The sequence below is a fragment of the Oncorhynchus mykiss genome, chromosome 2 (genome assembly GCF_013265735.2).
Source record: "Oncorhynchus mykiss isolate Arlee chromosome 2, USDA_OmykA_1.1, whole genome shotgun sequence".
In the NCBI taxonomy this organism is placed as follows: Eukaryota; Metazoa; Chordata; class Actinopteri; order Salmoniformes; family Salmonidae; genus Oncorhynchus; species Oncorhynchus mykiss.
Genome location: NC_048566.1, coordinates 64,914,878 through 64,930,720, shown reverse-complemented (window position 1 = coordinate 64,930,720; position 15,843 = coordinate 64,914,878). Strand labels below are relative to the sequence as shown.

General features: G+C 44.9%; 1 protein-coding gene across 2 annotated transcripts in view; it reads right to left on the bottom strand.

Annotated features, from left to right (window-relative positions):
- LOC110493825 (cytosolic carboxypeptidase 4) overlaps positions 1–15,843 on the bottom strand; it is a 158,582-nt gene that overhangs the window by 94,145 nt on the left and 48,594 nt on the right. The window contains exons 10-18 of one of the 2 annotated variants that reach the window (XM_036953106.1): positions 15,249–15,316; positions 12,909–13,025; positions 9,325–9,767; positions 5,591–5,674; positions 4,902–4,991; positions 4,307–4,455; positions 3,780–3,867; positions 3,361–3,487; positions 2,977–3,130 (exon numbers count right to left, since the gene is read on the bottom strand). In XM_036953106.1, the coding sequence (XP_036809001.1) occupies positions 2,977–3,130; positions 3,361–3,487; positions 3,780–3,867; positions 4,307–4,455; positions 4,902–4,991; positions 5,591–5,674; positions 9,325–9,767; positions 12,909–13,025; positions 15,249–15,316 (1,320 nt within the window). Of the gene's footprint in view, positions 1–2,976; positions 3,131–3,360; positions 3,494–3,779; positions 3,868–4,306; positions 4,456–4,901; positions 4,992–5,590; positions 5,675–9,324; positions 9,768–12,908; positions 13,026–15,248; positions 15,317–15,843 lie in introns of both variants that reach the window. The other variant, XM_036953095.1, reaches the window with a different exon arrangement.

The following is a 15,843-nucleotide window of genomic DNA, read 5'->3' as shown; positions in this document are numbered from 1 at the left end:
TAGCATTCAGGTCTCCACGTTGCCTTGGGCCTGAAAGTGACTCATCTCCCCTCTAGAATGGAGAAACTCTCTTCATTGAAGTAGGGTGACTCTGAGGGGGGAATGTATAAGGCTCAGAGGAAGACGTTTTTATGTGTAAAGATAACCTCCTTGTTGATTTCTAACCAGATAAAGAATTCTCCTGTTTTGATCAATTCGATTGAATTTGTTAGTTCAGATTTATACCATATTAGCATTCCCCCTGAGTCTCTGCCTTGTGTGATTCCTTTTAATTTGGTGGATGGTAGGATTATCTTCCTATAACCTAGTGGACAGCCAGTGAAAACATCACCTCTGCACCATGTTTCCTGTAGTACTACAATATCAATATCATCAATTTCTTTCAGGAAGTCCGCGTTTCTGCTCTTTAGCCCAAAAGCAGAGGACTTCAATCCTTGTAAATTCCCCCAATGCAATGTAAAAAGATTTCATAACTGTTTTTTCTTTACCTTCAAAATGAGACAAACACTCACAATCCAACAAGAACTATGAAAATCGGATTTTTCAATTAACGTAAACTCTTATGATGCAAATGTGATTTGTTTATAATTTAAGATAGCATTTGTGTCATGCCACTTGGGTGGATGTAGTGTGAGGATGGTGGAGTTCTTGTGCTCATCTTACCATGACCCCCGGCCTATCACATGTGAGCGTCCATGACCCCCGGCCTATCACATGTTAGCATAGTAGACTCCGCATGTGTTTAATGTCACTCATTTGGTTGGTGGGGGCTGGGCCAGTTGCTCCTCTCACAGCCTGTGCGTAGCTCTGCCTGTGACTCCAGGTGTGGGTCTGCGGTGGGGAGGAGGGGGGTGGTAGGCCTCATCTGGGTGGGTCTGAAGCTGGGCTGGGGTGGCCTGTGCTGCGCTGGCTGTGGTGGGCATTGAGGTTGGCGGTGCTGTGGTCGTGGCTGGGCGGTCCAGGGTGCTGGTCCGGGGTGTTGTCTCGATGATCTCGGAAAGGTGGAGATTGCTCCGCTGTTCCTGGGTGGAGAGGTCAGGCTTCGGTTTAAAGCAACATCCTTGAGAGTCTTGGCAAGGATGTGGACTGTCTCCCTGTACAGGTGAACATGGTCATAGAGACAGTTCAGATCGAGGGTGGGATGGTGGGCCAGGTGTACATTGGGTCGCAGGGCACAGTCCTGGGAGAGGCTGGCGTTTATTCTTTGGATTGTGGCAGGGTGGAAGTCCTTCCTCTGTAGAAGGGTTGAAGAAGTTGGAGAAGATTGCGGAGGCCTTCTCAATCACTCCCAGTAGTGAAGTCTCCACCCTCTCCTGAGCACGCAGGTCGTTGCTTCCGGTGTGTATGATTATGTGGCTTGGCGACCAGAGCTGGGCCTTATCAAGCAGCTCCATGGCACTCTGCGTTGTTGGGCACCACACCTTTCTCATTTTGTGTCTACGGAAAAGTGTATTCTCCTGAACCAACTTCCCATTTGAGTCCATCAACAGGACGATGTCAGCCAGTGTTTCTTCTGGACTGGAGGGAGTAGAGGGGGGGCTGGTGGGTGTTGGAGCTGGGGTGTGGCTGGTCTGTTTCTTCTGTACTGGAGGGGGTAGAAGGGGGGCTGGTGGGTGTTGGAGCTGGGCTGTGGCTGGTCTGTGCTGGTGCCACTGTCTGTGGGAGGCTGGGGGGAGGTGTGCAGCAGGCAGGGCTGGGGACGCCTGGCTGGTTGAGGTGGGCTCCTCTGCTGTGTGAGGCCAGGTCATGGTGATCTAGCTTCTCCTGCAGCCTGTCCTCTGTTCTCTTTCTCTCCTGCAGCCTGTCCTCTGTTCTTTCTCTCCTGCAGCCTGTCCTCTGTTCTCTTTCTCTCCTGCAGCCTGTCCTCTGTTCTCTTTCTCTCCTGCAGCCTGTCCTCTGTTCTATTTCTCTCCTGCAGCCTGTCCTCTGTTCTTTCTCTCCTGCAACCTGTCCTCTGTTCTCTTTCTCTCCTGCAGCCTGTCCTCTGTTCTATTTCTCTCCTGCAGCCTGTCCTCTGTTCTCTTTCTCTCCTGCAGCACCTCTCTTAATGTGGTCAGATCGTTATTACTGCTCTGCCTATCTTTTTGGAGCTCTCTCAGGGTCGTCTGTCTCTTTGACTTTCAGCTTCCACCCATTACAGATTCCCTCTTCTTTATGGATAGGTAGTGAGAGCAGACTGCTGAGCGCCATGCATTTGGCTGGTCAGTGAGAAAGATGAGATTACTCACATCACCGTTTTTGTAGAGGTCTGTGGAAAAGGGTTTCTGGCCTCCCCTTTAGTAGTTTCTGTTTAAAAGCTTTCCTCGTTGTGTCATTTTTGGCCTCTGGAGGGTAGAGAATGGATTCAGTGCTGAGGGGGAATGGGGACATGGTGCCTGTGAGCTCTGCTCCTACTGTGGCTCTGTTCTGCTGTCCCGTTGCCATGGCAACCGGTTTGTTTGTCTGCTGCTGATGCTATATTGCTCTAATTTAGTTCAAAAACCATCAAAAAGAGTGACAAATCTTTACACAAAAAAAAAACTGAAGATATGTTTAAAGTTAGTCCGTGCTCCTTTTTGGTTTACTCACTCAGTGTTGTTGTTTCATGTAGCTGTATTAACTACCCTTGCTAGGTTTGTTCTAGCTCATTCTTTCTGGCTAGCTTGTTAGTCTGCTGGCTAGGTTTTTTGTTGTGTAGCTAGCTAGCTAGAGTCAAAATGTCCTAACTTGAGGCACAGTTACTTTTTTTCTATTCTGATTGAATAGAGTTGTTGTTCATCACTTCTTGTCTGGAATATATATCAGGAGCCCATGTTGAGAATATATCTCTCTCTCTCTCTCTCTCTCTCTCTCTCTCTCTCTCTCTCTCTCTCTCTCTCTCACTGAACAAAGCATGATGGGCGCACACACACACACACACACGCACACATGCATGCATGCTCGCAAACACAAACACACACAGCAAAGGTGCAGCGGGACATGGATTTGTAGACTCACGCAGCTGATGCAAGTCCTTCCAGCTTTTGGAGGGGGGGCAGGCAGTGATAGTGACCAGGGGACAGGGGTTACCAGCCAGTGTGTTGCACAGACTCTGCTGGCGGAAAAACAACTTGCGAGGGTCCACTGACCGCTGCAGCACCTGCAGGTGACTCTGAAACACAGCGATAACCACTGGCCTGTTAAATAAACTGCCGTGATGCATGGGGTATAATGAAATAGATCATACACACACATCCAAAATAACAACTCTAGACACATGCTCTGGAAGGAGAATGTCAAGACTACCTCAAGGCTGGTGTGGGTGTATGTACACACACACACACACACACACACACACACACACACACACACACACACACAGCAGAGTGTTGAGTGCTGTACCTGGAGGGCAGAGTAGGTGTAGGGGTAGTGATAGGCCAGGTAGCACACGTCTTCGTTGTGTTTGAAGGTCACGGTAAAGGTCAGGGTGTAGAAGGAAGAGCTCTTTTGGCCTCGGCTCGGACAGAAGCTGTTTCTGCAAAAACAGCATTACTCAAGTTACAAAATGTTATGCCATTTGGAGAACTCCACTGCAGGGGCAGTAACATTGTGTCAGCACTGTTAGCTACAGAACAAAGCAAACTCTAACAAACAAGCCATTAAAATCTGCTTGCAATGAATATCAGTAAGTATATAATGGTGTGTTCACGCACCAAATGACATGGCAAATCTCACTCTTCTAGCTATCGTTAAAAAAGTATCTGCAGCCTATTTGAGTGATGGTAGCATAACTGTTGTGTAAGTATCCTCCTGTCACTCACCTGTAGTAGCAGACCTCAGTTCCAGTTCTGAGCCAGTTGGGTCGTCCCTCCAGAGCCTCTCTGACAGAGTACAGTACAGGCTGCATCCCTGGGGACAGACAGAAAGGCATCTGTTAGGTATCTACACACTAATGAACAGATTGATAACAACACAACATAAACCACACAGAACGTTGCACCGTTAGACGGGAGCACACAGTACAGGGGGAACATACAGTATTGTTTATTTATTTATCCGTTATTTTGCCAGTTCACTAAATCTATAGAAAGTAAACTCCCTAAAGGACTTTTAAAATGCCATTGTACTTTTTTCCAATTACACATTTCTAGGGAGTACCGTTGTTGCCCAGGCCCACTGCTGAGCTCTAGAAGGACGAGGATGAGAATGAAGGAGCCCTGTGTGTGGGGGACTGGGAATGGCACATTAAACAACACAGGGGTCCTAAAATACCTAAAATACCTACTGACAATCCTCTACCTCGGTGCTTATCCAGTGAGGTGTCATTATACTGGCTATCTGTGCTTACCGTAGTTGAACTGGCTGTTGGCTTTCTCACAGTTGATGATGTTGAAGCGATAGGGCACGTTTGCCGCCATACCGCTGACCTCGAAATAGAACCACTGGTGGTGCTGGGAGCAGTTGGCGTCCGCGTTCAGGATCAGATCGTACTCGTGACTGAGGAAGAGGGAGGAGGTTGAAGACAGAGATTACGTATGAATCCCAAAAGGCACCTTATTCCCTGTATAGTGCACTTACTTTTGACCAGAACCTGTCAAACATAGTGCACTATAAAGGGAATAGGGTGCCATTTGGGACACAGCCTACACCATGAAGAAAGAAGTCTTTCCCTCTATGTTGTATTCTAACTGTTCTACAGTGCAACGGTTTTACAAAGACAATGTATTATTCAAAGGAAATTCCAGTCCAAGTATAGACTAAACCTTTAATTTGATCTGAAATATGTCAACGGGACACCTTCCTTACAGAAGCAAAAGGAGAGGTTTGAGAGACTCTGTTTGATTTTCAATGCAGCGTAAATGAGCCCCGAGGGGAATGTGCTACTTGTAGTCAGGTCTCTGCCAGGATGCAGGAAGGAGCTGGAACAAAGCGGAGAAGCGTACCTACGGACGTGAACGGCTTTGCGCAGGTTCCCGCACTCAAACTTGGAGAAGAAGCTCAGGGAGTCGGAGTGATCAGGAGAGCCCTGGGAGCTGGGGATGGGGGGGGTACATTAATACAGAGTACCTGACCACATCAAAAATGACTAGGATGGTAATGGTCATTTTGAATTATCTTTTGTACTTCAGTGACCGGACCCATCCATTATCAGTCTGACCAGATGCAGAAAATGGCACCTGAGGTTTCTCATTATGCACATAATCTAACTGAGAGTGCCTGGCGATGCTCTGATTATCAAGCATGCCGTAAGAACACAACACCAGCCAGGATGGTGTAGCTGCTCTTACAGTATCCATGCTATACCTCTGACATCCTCCATTACCACAGCACTTAAAAAGCAGTTCTGCAGTCAACTGACAAATCAAAGCAGGTGATTCTGCAGCAGCAGAGCCCAGAAATATCTCTACTCAATGTCCTCTTTCCATTAGACATCCACCTACGCACTCAAGTGCTCTGCTGTTTCAACATGTTTCTATGTAACAAGCAAGATATTTCAGCAGAAATGTCCCCGTCTCAACCAACTATGGCGGACATCCATGAACAGTCCATAGAGGATAGGAACATATGATAACTACCTGTGGAGAGGCGTGGCTTCCGTCCTAGAGAGAGGGGCTGATTTGTTAACACTCACCTGGGGTCCTCCAGGTCAAACACAACTTCATCAATAACGTCCTCCGGGTTGAGGAGACGCTGGACGTCCTCAAACACCTTCTTCCTGTCAGAGACAGAGTACAGGGGTCACCAAGGGTCATACAGAGTCGTATTAATTGCGGTTCTGTAATTGCGTTCCTAAAGACATAGAAGGTATGTTGCGTCAATTACTCTCTTAGATTTGCTGATAATGGCCTAAATATTGATTTATTACCATAATGAATAGTACAAATAGTACAGCATTTTGACATCTAAAGCTGATAGTCTCATTGATTTAAACAATTCCATTAGAGTTCATAAACCCTGGAAGTTCGCCTAAAGCGGGGATATACTGTAAATGTACACTGTGTACAAAACATTAGGAACATTAGTTGGGGCATGGACTCCACAAGGTGTCGAAAGCGTTCCACAGGGATGCTGTGCCATGTTAACTACAATGCTTCCTACAGTTGTGTCAAGTCAGCTGGATGTCCTTTGGGTGGTGGACCATTCTTGATACACAGGGGAAAGTGTTGAGCATGAAAACCCCAGCAGCGTTGCAGTGCGCCGGGCACCTACTACCATTCCCCGTTCAAAGGCACTTCAATCCTTTGTCTTGCCCATTCCCCCATTGAATGGTACACATACACAATCCATGTCTCACCAAAAAAATCATTCTTTAACCTGTCTCCTCCCCTTCATCTGCACTGATTGAAGTGATTTAACAGGTGACATCAACAAGGGATCCCATAGCTTTCACCCGGATTCACCTTGTCAATCTATGTCATGTTTTGTACACTCAATTCGACTGTACACACGCAATTAGACTGGACATTTCTATATTTCCCAAACTAAATCTAAAATGCCTCCAACCCCATGCAGACCTAGTTTCTCTGTGTAGTGGAGTGGTGAGTCAGCACAGCAACAGGCGTACCATATACAGGACTTCCTTTCTCTCAGCACTGTAGCTAGAGAGAGACTCTGTGGTGCACTTCACTCTCTCCTCTCCTCTCACTATCCCATCACCACCTCCCCAAGGTCCCTTATCACTCCCCAAATTAAGAGGAGAGGCGAGGGGCACAGAGGAGCACTGCATCAGACCGCCATCCCTTTCCTCCTCTCTCTGAATACAGGATTACAGGGCGAGGCAGGAGAAAAGTTTCCAGTGCAGCAACAGAGCCCTCCTTCATCCCCGTCCACTCTAAACAAATACAGCAGAGGACAATCAGAAAGGCTCTGAGATCACCGGGAGGCTAGGGGGACACAGGCCGCATGAAGCCTGAGGGTGTGATTGTTTGATCAGGCCATGCCTGTTGAGGACTACTGCCCTGGCTCAATCCCACCGGGTCCTGGGGGGACAGAACAGCCAGTAACCATCCCACTGAGTTAGAAAGAGTTCGAGAGAGGCTGAAAACACTTTCTCAAGAAAGCAGTGCCCAGCGGACGGGATGCCCTTCAAATGAAATGAGTCTACTTGTTTTTTCCTAAAAATATTAACTTTAGATGTGTTTTACATTAGGGAAATCTCAATTTACATACACTTCTGGTGAAAGCTGAATTTAAAAGTATTTAAAACTATTTAATGTGAACACAGACTCCCAAAAAGTAAAGCGCCTGACAAAATTGCATCTGTGCAACCTAAATGTCACAGACTGTCAATCACTTTAAGTCCCGAAAAATGGCTTTTGCAGAGAAGACACTAAATAGAGCTAACATAGACTTATCTCTTCCCAGGGTGAGCACAATGAACTGTGAAATGACTGAAATAAACTTCCTTTCCACACAATCTGCCATTTGCACCTTGAAAAGTTCTCCAAGAAAACAAGTTTTGGTCCGGGCAGCCGCCACATAGCCTAATTAGATTACTGAATAAGTGTTTAATAAAAGGTTGGCACTTTGGGATGCATTTGGGTTGACTGACTTCAGTAGGGAGCAGTAGAACGAAAGGGACTGACAAAGATCCTGTGCACTGACAAATTATACAGCTTGGCTGCTTGAGATAACGACAAGCGAAAGGTGGGTACCTATCCATTATGGATTACACATGTCAATGACACTTAAACATTTGTTGAGACTCACAAATTATCCCAAAGCTTCAGAAACAAATGACCAAAGCATTCTCATGAGAAGGATAAACAAAACGTGATAGAATACAAATACACTGCACATACTGTCTTGCTTGTAAATAATGCCAAAATCAGATGTGGAGAACAAGTCCTATCTTTCTGTGCATATTCTAGTGTAGGAAATGACATGAATAATGCCTTTGACAGGTTTGAGAAGTCTAAACTTCTACTGTGTTCTCAGCTCAAGTGTGAAACACTACAGGTCCAAAGAAATCTGCATTTAATATGCCGTTTCAATGACATGCTATTGTTTACAATATTTCCGGTATTTCACACTGAAAAAGAGCACTTGAACCTGACTCAGACGCTACAGAATAATTTGCCAGTTACAATCAACGTAACACTGTAATGCTGTAAGCCTACATTACTCACTCTGCAGAAAGCAGCAGCAAACGATTTGTTTCAAGCACAGAAACATCTCCCACTGTTGTGTATGGCCCCTCTAAATGACTAACTATATTGACTACTCTGTAGTAGGGTGTAGAAGTAGAGTATGAGCTCAAATAATCAACCATGAAAAGTGTACAGTAAAGTAAGAGGGCTGGGAATTGCCAGGGACCTCACGATACGATGTTATGACAATACTTAGGTGCCAATACGATATGTATTGCGGATTTCACGATTCTATTTGTATTGCAATTCAATATTTTTTTATTGCGTTTCGATGTTCCTAACATGTTGCCCCGTCATGCCGGCTGCAGAGAGACAAGAAAGAGCATGAGAACATTTGTTTTGATCAGTCAGGGAAATAAAAGGGCTGAAAACAAATTGGCTGCCTCTTTAAAAAGAAGATGGAGAACAAGCTGTGAAGGAAAAACACTGGAGTTTTGGTGGAGGTACAGCCAACTAGAGCAAAAAATAATTTTGCGATATTATCAAAACAACACGATAATATAGTCAAAAATAATATCCCGATATGTAACTGTATCGATTTCTCCCCCCATCACCAGTAACATACCCGCTCAAACATTCCCAGAGTGCTGAACACTGTGTTCGTCTCAATGAAGGGTGTTAGACTGTTAAACCACTACAGTGAGGTGACCATCCGAGAAGACAGGGAAAATTTTGCCATGATTCTTAATCATGCCGGCATGTCTGTTTCTTCTCAAAAATTCTTCTAGCAATCACTTCCAGAAACCTGCTTCCATCAACCACTTTCCAAAGGTGGCATACACCAAATCAATCCGAGACAATTGACAGGATGAATGCTATCTGTGCTGTGCCATCTGTGACAGAGAGGACCAACAGCCGACAATACAGAGAGAGAAAGGAATCAAGACAGTGGGGAAAGCAGGAGGACCAAGCTTATATTTGACATCTTCCTTCCTGACATGCTTCCCACACGCTCCATAAACTCCTTCTTTAAATGGGATTTATGCAAATGAAGTGATGGGATGGGTCTAATGGGTTAGTACCACACTGAGACAAGGCCTCCCATCATGCCGTGATGAATACATCAACATGGCTCGATCATTCCCACACTCATCAATCACTGCAATTTAGTTAGGGGGAGCCACAGCAGTGCTATTTCTTCTGTCCTCAATGGCATTTTTCCTTCAACTTACATAAATATAAAACCATTGGTTGACATATAGAGACATCTACCTACCTTTGCACATTGGGTTTCCTTCCAGCCATTGGCTCTTTACTCTGCGGGGGGAGATGTCCCCAGAAGTCAGGGAAGGCTAAGATGGAATACTCAGGGATGGACTTGGTGAGGGCTGCTGCTGCGGTGTACATGCGTGGGTCATGGTGGGGGATGCAGGCCCCGTGTTTCTCCAGAAGCCTGTCTACCATGCTAGGGTGGCTGTCCTGCTTCACACTGGCGCTAGACAGGAAGTGGCTGTGAAAGTCACAGGCCTGCAGATGGTTCTCTGGAGGTTCTCCTTTGCCATCCTGGTCTCCCTCTACTGTTGAGACTGGGTGCTCCAGGGGAGAATGGGACGGAGAATCTCTGAGATTTACTCTGGATCTTCCATCAGTCCTGAAGTCCTCATTGAGTAGACCCTCCTCCTCGGAGCTTGAATCTACCTCAGAGTCCGAGTCCAAGTCCTGAAAGACAAGGTACTCTGTAAACCTAAATGGGGTTAAAGGTGGTATGTCTTCGCCTCTGGTTACATTTAAAGTGCACAACAGTCATGATTAACTAAATATACTGTCGCCGTAACAACTCAAAGCAAATAATAAACTCGAGGGATCTTATCGGATAAAAAAGGAACATTCAAATGCACTCATTAGTAAAAACAGAAATACATCTTAAGGTCAATAAAACATAAAGAACACCTCTGATGGTGCCCCCAAGAACATATATTTAACGTCCCATTCCCAGTGACATCAAAACGGTGTTCAGTCCTTTGATATTGAAATGAGATGAGGTCTAGCAATGACAGCAGCTGACAAGCAGAAAATATGAAGCATCATTGGCCCCATCCTTGCAATTTCGCAACTTGAATATCAATTTAAAACCTATGCATAATTGTTCTACGGTTCCACAGAGAGGAGTCAGGAGACTCATTCCTTGAAGCTTGTGAAGCTATAAGAAAGTCGATGTGTCAACGGCTAGTGTTCACGGGCACAGGCATTGATTAGCATGTAAAAGGTTAAGTAAAGCATGTGGGAATGTCTGGGAACCCAGATTTTTTTACAGTGTGTTCTTTGTATCTCATAACCTCTAGCCCTCAGCAGTTATGCTAAACTTATGAGTTTGGGAGTTTTTTAAGTGTTTGCACTGCACACTTGCTGATTCACTTCATTTCACATCATATTAGCATTAAAATCAGAGCTGAATACCAATGGATATGTACAGTATAATGCAGAAATGCATACTGTAGGTATCATTGAAGCAGAGCAAGAAAGATGGAGAGAAAAAGAAAGTGGTTAAGAATGTTGGGCCAGTAACCGAAAGGTTATGGTTTGAAACCCTGTGTCGACTAGGTGAAAAACCTGCCGATGTGCCCTTGAGCAAGGCACGTAACCCTAATTGCTTCTGTAAGTCGCTCTGAGTAGAAAATGTTTTGAAAAATCACTCTAGGCACTATGCAGTCAAAGCAGGGTAGTAGGTTTCAGGGTAAAAAGTTGAAGGCATCATTCTTCTTGGGCTTTAATAATGCATGTTTGGCTTCATGCACTCAACAAAGCAATGTGTACCATGTGAAACAAAACTAAACGAAATAGCATATAAATTTGAACAGCTCGCTTTCTCGCTGCGCAGGAATAATGTGACTTATCCTTTTCATTTTTAATGAAAAAGACCCCATAAACAAACACTATAGATCGAATCTCTAGTGTCAATTTGATTACTGAATCCAGCCAATTAAAAGGGACTGTTGAAAACATGATTGTGCTGTTTGCAATTTCCAGAACATCATCATTAGAATCTCTCTTGATTAAACCGTCGATATGATGCAGGTGCAGGTTCGGAAATCGACGCTCACATTCTAACGTCTCATAATAATCAAAGCCATAATTAGAGGAACACCTGGGAGTTGTGCTGCAGTGAACGTCTTGAAGATCCTGGGATAGAAGTGGAGAATGGACAACCAGGGTCTCACTGAGGTGTTATACAAGCAGCTCTGATCAAAGTAAGCCGCAGTCTCCTCAGGCATCTGACCGTAAGGGGAAGAAAACCCCCCTGTCTGCCTTCCCCTCCCATACGTCTATACTACAGTCCCCAGGGCCGGGAAAGCATATGTCTTGGACTCGGACAAGATTAGAAAATATATAAGGAAACAGATTGAGGATTTATAAATGAACCATGGTTATTTTATCTTGTGGTCACACGCTGTATCAAGGTACTGCATGCCTATTATTATGTTTTGTTTGATCATGGCGATCAGAAGATATGACAACCTCATTACATGTAATCAGTCAGGTATAACTTCAATAATGGATAAGTTATGCCTACTGTACATCGCCTGTCTAAGCATTGCAATGGTTTGCTCTTTTTGAAACACAACCAATGCTCGGGGGAAAATGAACTTCCAGTGCTGTGTGTTCAGAGTCCTATTTCCACATAGAAGTAAATCTACAATCAAACGTGAACACACTGTAGTAGCCAAACTAAAATGCACATCCAGTTCGTGTGAACAATGAACGTGAAATGCATTCGACCTTTCTGTGTAATCTCTGCCCCCTCTCCGAAGAAGGGCATTCTGGGAATGTAGCTAACCTAATTGTCTTGTTGTTTCAAGGCATGCTGAATTACTACATCAGTAGACTGAGAGACAGCCGCAAATTAATTGGGGAAGAAGTATTTTTCAGCAGAGGCAGTTAATCTTGTGATATCATTGAAATGAAGAGAGTTGCACCAGGAGGAGACACATTCCCACAGGCGTGTTGGCATTTCAATTTGCCTTAACTCAACAACAGTCTAAAGTCTACCACAATGTCATGGGGTATCACACTGCCTGACACATGTCAGTCAAGTTATAGGGGCAATTTAAATGCCAACAGCTCACTTGTGAAATTAGATACCCTATTAGTATTACCCTGATAACCCTACAGAAACGTGTAAAGAATAATACATGTTATTATTCACATCAGGAAATTTGACACACATAGAATCCTTCTGCTCCCGAAACCCTGTTACCCAGAAGTTTCATAGAGGTTAATGATTTTGAGTGTTGCCCTGAGAACAATTTGCTTATCAGAGGATAATAGTGGCTGTCATACCCTGCTACCAGCTTTCAGCCTCTCACAGTCAGACCATTTCCCAGTCTCTCTGGGTCTTGCTGAGTAGAAAACGTTTACCTGAGAAGTGGGGTCAGCACTTAGATTGACTTTTAGGATGGGCATAATGCACAGTCATTTTAGCAGATGCTCTTATCCAGCGTGACTTTGTGATTCCACACATTTTCATACTTGTCCCCCATAGGAATCGAACCTACTACCCTGGCAATGCAAGCACCATGGTCTACCAACTGAGCTACATGGGACACTCATCTTGTATCCACACATCTATCCACCTTAGGCTGGGCTCTTGGAGCCTTGCTAGAATCAACAATTGATTAAACACATTCCACAATGTACCAATAAATGAGTAGTTATGGATATAAACTGCTGAGAGTCAGTCAGGCATTTGCTGTGATGTGGTATTGATAACATCTTTTTAAGAGCAGACCATCAATGTCTGACACTGTACCTGGACTCCTATGGGAGAGATGGAGGGATAGGGCACAGGAGAACAATGTTTACCTGGAAGTCGTGGTGGAGTTCAGGACACAGTCTGACGTACTGACCCAGCTGCTCCAGGGGCCTGTCAGGTTCTGGCCGGGATCGCAGCTTGTTCACGTCTGACTCCAGGTCATCATCCTGCCGGGGCGATACACACACATGCATACACACACACGCACGAACACACACACACACACACACACACACACACACACACACACACACACACACACACACACACACACACACACACAGCTGTAACACCACATAGAGCTGGGTGATATGGACAGAAATCCATATCACGACAAAGTTAATGAAACATTAATAACATTAAAGGGGAAATCAGCAGTTGCAGCATACTTTTTCTTACTTATAAATGAATGATATTTACTCATTGATTCTTGAAGAATATAACTTATACATGCCTCATGAGCTTAGTTGAACTGACATACCCCACTGTTTAGCCTCAACATGGTTAAAACTATCATTTTGGTATCATGGACGGTCAGTCTTTGCATCCATAGCTCGGTCTTTGAATTTGAGAGTGGTTTCATTTCTCCAGCCCCAACCCCACCACTTTCTACCGAAACAGTGGTGGGGAGTACGCTATGTTATTGCTTCAACAGCTGATTGCCTCTTTAATGTGCACAACAGTTTAAAAATATATATATTACCCTTAAAACCACAACTGCTACTTTGAATGTTGTAGCTATCGATTGTCCCATTAACAATCACCCATAAATGCAAATGTATTTCATTTCAAACTTCACAAGTATTCAGTAGGTTATTTATCGTAAGTCACAACATGAGCAAAATTAGCTATAATCTTCACGTAAGAGACCGATTTTCGGGTTATCCTCCCAGCTCTACCGCCACATCAGCACTGCACACAGACACACCTGGTGTGTACATCCATTAATCAGGAATACACTAAACCTTTGACTCTGGGACTCCAGAGGGAGGAGGCAGGTAAACAAACAGCTGGCGTCAGGCTCATCAACAGACAACAACAACTCCTCAGACACATACTGTCCTGCACTGAACAGTCCACTAGCAGCATGATAAACCCATTCACTCGATAGAGAGTTGGGCTATATCCGATTACGTGGGTGAGGCCATTTAAGGACAGTATCTATCTGCTAAAGAGCCCTATCTCTGACAGTGTCCAGCAGCAGGGCCTGGATGCTAACCACTAACCAGCACACAGCGCTCAGACCTAAAAACAGCAGTAACTCAGTAGAACACAACACTCCTGCTGCTTTACATACACAAATGTGTCAGATAATAGATGTGGCTGCTGGTGTTTATCAGCATGCATCTGATACCCTGGCTTTGCCTTCCTCCTCTCCCTCTACCCACAACAAGTCGATTTTGCAGCGTGCAAAATGTTGCTATTCACAAACAGCCACAGCCGCGCCTAGCCTAGCCCCTGGCCACATCAGATTAGGTCCATACAATGAAATGGATATGTTAGGAGGGAGGAGGATAATGTGGGCTTCAGTGTGTTCGAACCATAGACGTTAAAATCTGTAGATAGTGGCAGCGCTGACAGCATCCATGTCTTCCTATGGACAACTCCCAATGGTGCATGAAGCCGGAAGCATTTGAATTTGAAGCACGCCATATTGCTGAATGGGGCTGAATGGCACCAAAAATTGCTAAGAATCACGGTGAAAGTGGCCATAACTACCAAAGGATCATGGTCGATGCAGTCATTTTCATCCTGCCTGAGAGACACGTGCAACGTGTGTGCATAATGGCGCGAGCCTCCTTGTAACCTGCCGGCCCGTGATTGGTCTGTGTCAGCACGTGGTCCTGTGTGATGACAAATATATTAGTCAGAATGGATCACTATTTATTTCAAAGCGAACTTTCAAATTATTCACCTTGGGGGATCTAACACATTTTAGATCCCCAAAACGGGCGTCAATTTATTCTGGCAATCGTTATTTACATTTCTAAGGAGGACCAGGGCTTTTGGCACCGCCAGTTAGCCGACGAGCAGAGCTCGGGACTTCACGCTCCAGATCGAACACTGGGGGTTTGAACGAAAGCAGCATTTCTGCCTCCATCAGAGGTCCTGTTATTGAAGTAACGTGAAGGCAGGAAGCACTTCACGTCAAGCTCACGGCACGCACAGATCGTCTTCCTTTTCACAAAGTAACGGATCAGTCAAATATACTCCCATTTACTCATTTAGGAGAAATTACAGAGGAAAATTGCATGTGTCAGATTGCGTCTGTGCGAGTGTGACTGGGTGCGAGTGCTTGAGTGAGTGAGTGTTTGCATGTGTGTATGTGTGCGCATGACTGCCGCGTGCATGTGTGTATTGCCTCCGAGCGAGGATCACAAATCACTCACATATTCCTTGCCGCAGTCAGCCTCTTCATTTTCAATGTCGTCGTCACTATCATCTTCGAAGCTGACATCTAGGGAAAAGAAAAGGCACAAAGACGTAAATGTCAAAGGCTTTTGCACTATTTGTGTTGGATCAAAACAAACTGGTCCGCGAGAAATCTGTTCCTGTCTGACATGTGATGTATTTGTGCACGACTAATATGCAAAATGTGAAATGCACAGTACAGACGTGTGGCAGGGATCAAAACTAAAAAAAAAACATATGACGGCTTCGATGTGTTCCTGTATCTTCTATACCCTACAAAGCCCAAACACGTCTGTCTCATGTGGATTTTACAGCAATGTGCCTGAACTTAAAAACGCAAAAACTTGATCTTCTTTTGTTTCTGTAGACCTGTCAGCCTGATGTTCTAGTCTGCTAACTGGACTGGCAGATGAGAGAGGTGAAGTCAGGGCTATCTCAGCAGACAGAATGAGCTAGGAACATGGCAAAATGAAATCTGCCTCGTAGCAACGGTGGCCATATCAAGGTATTTCAATTTGGAGGGTCATTACTGAGAGGGACGTGTGGAATCGGTAGCTGCAGGGGTCTTAAAGG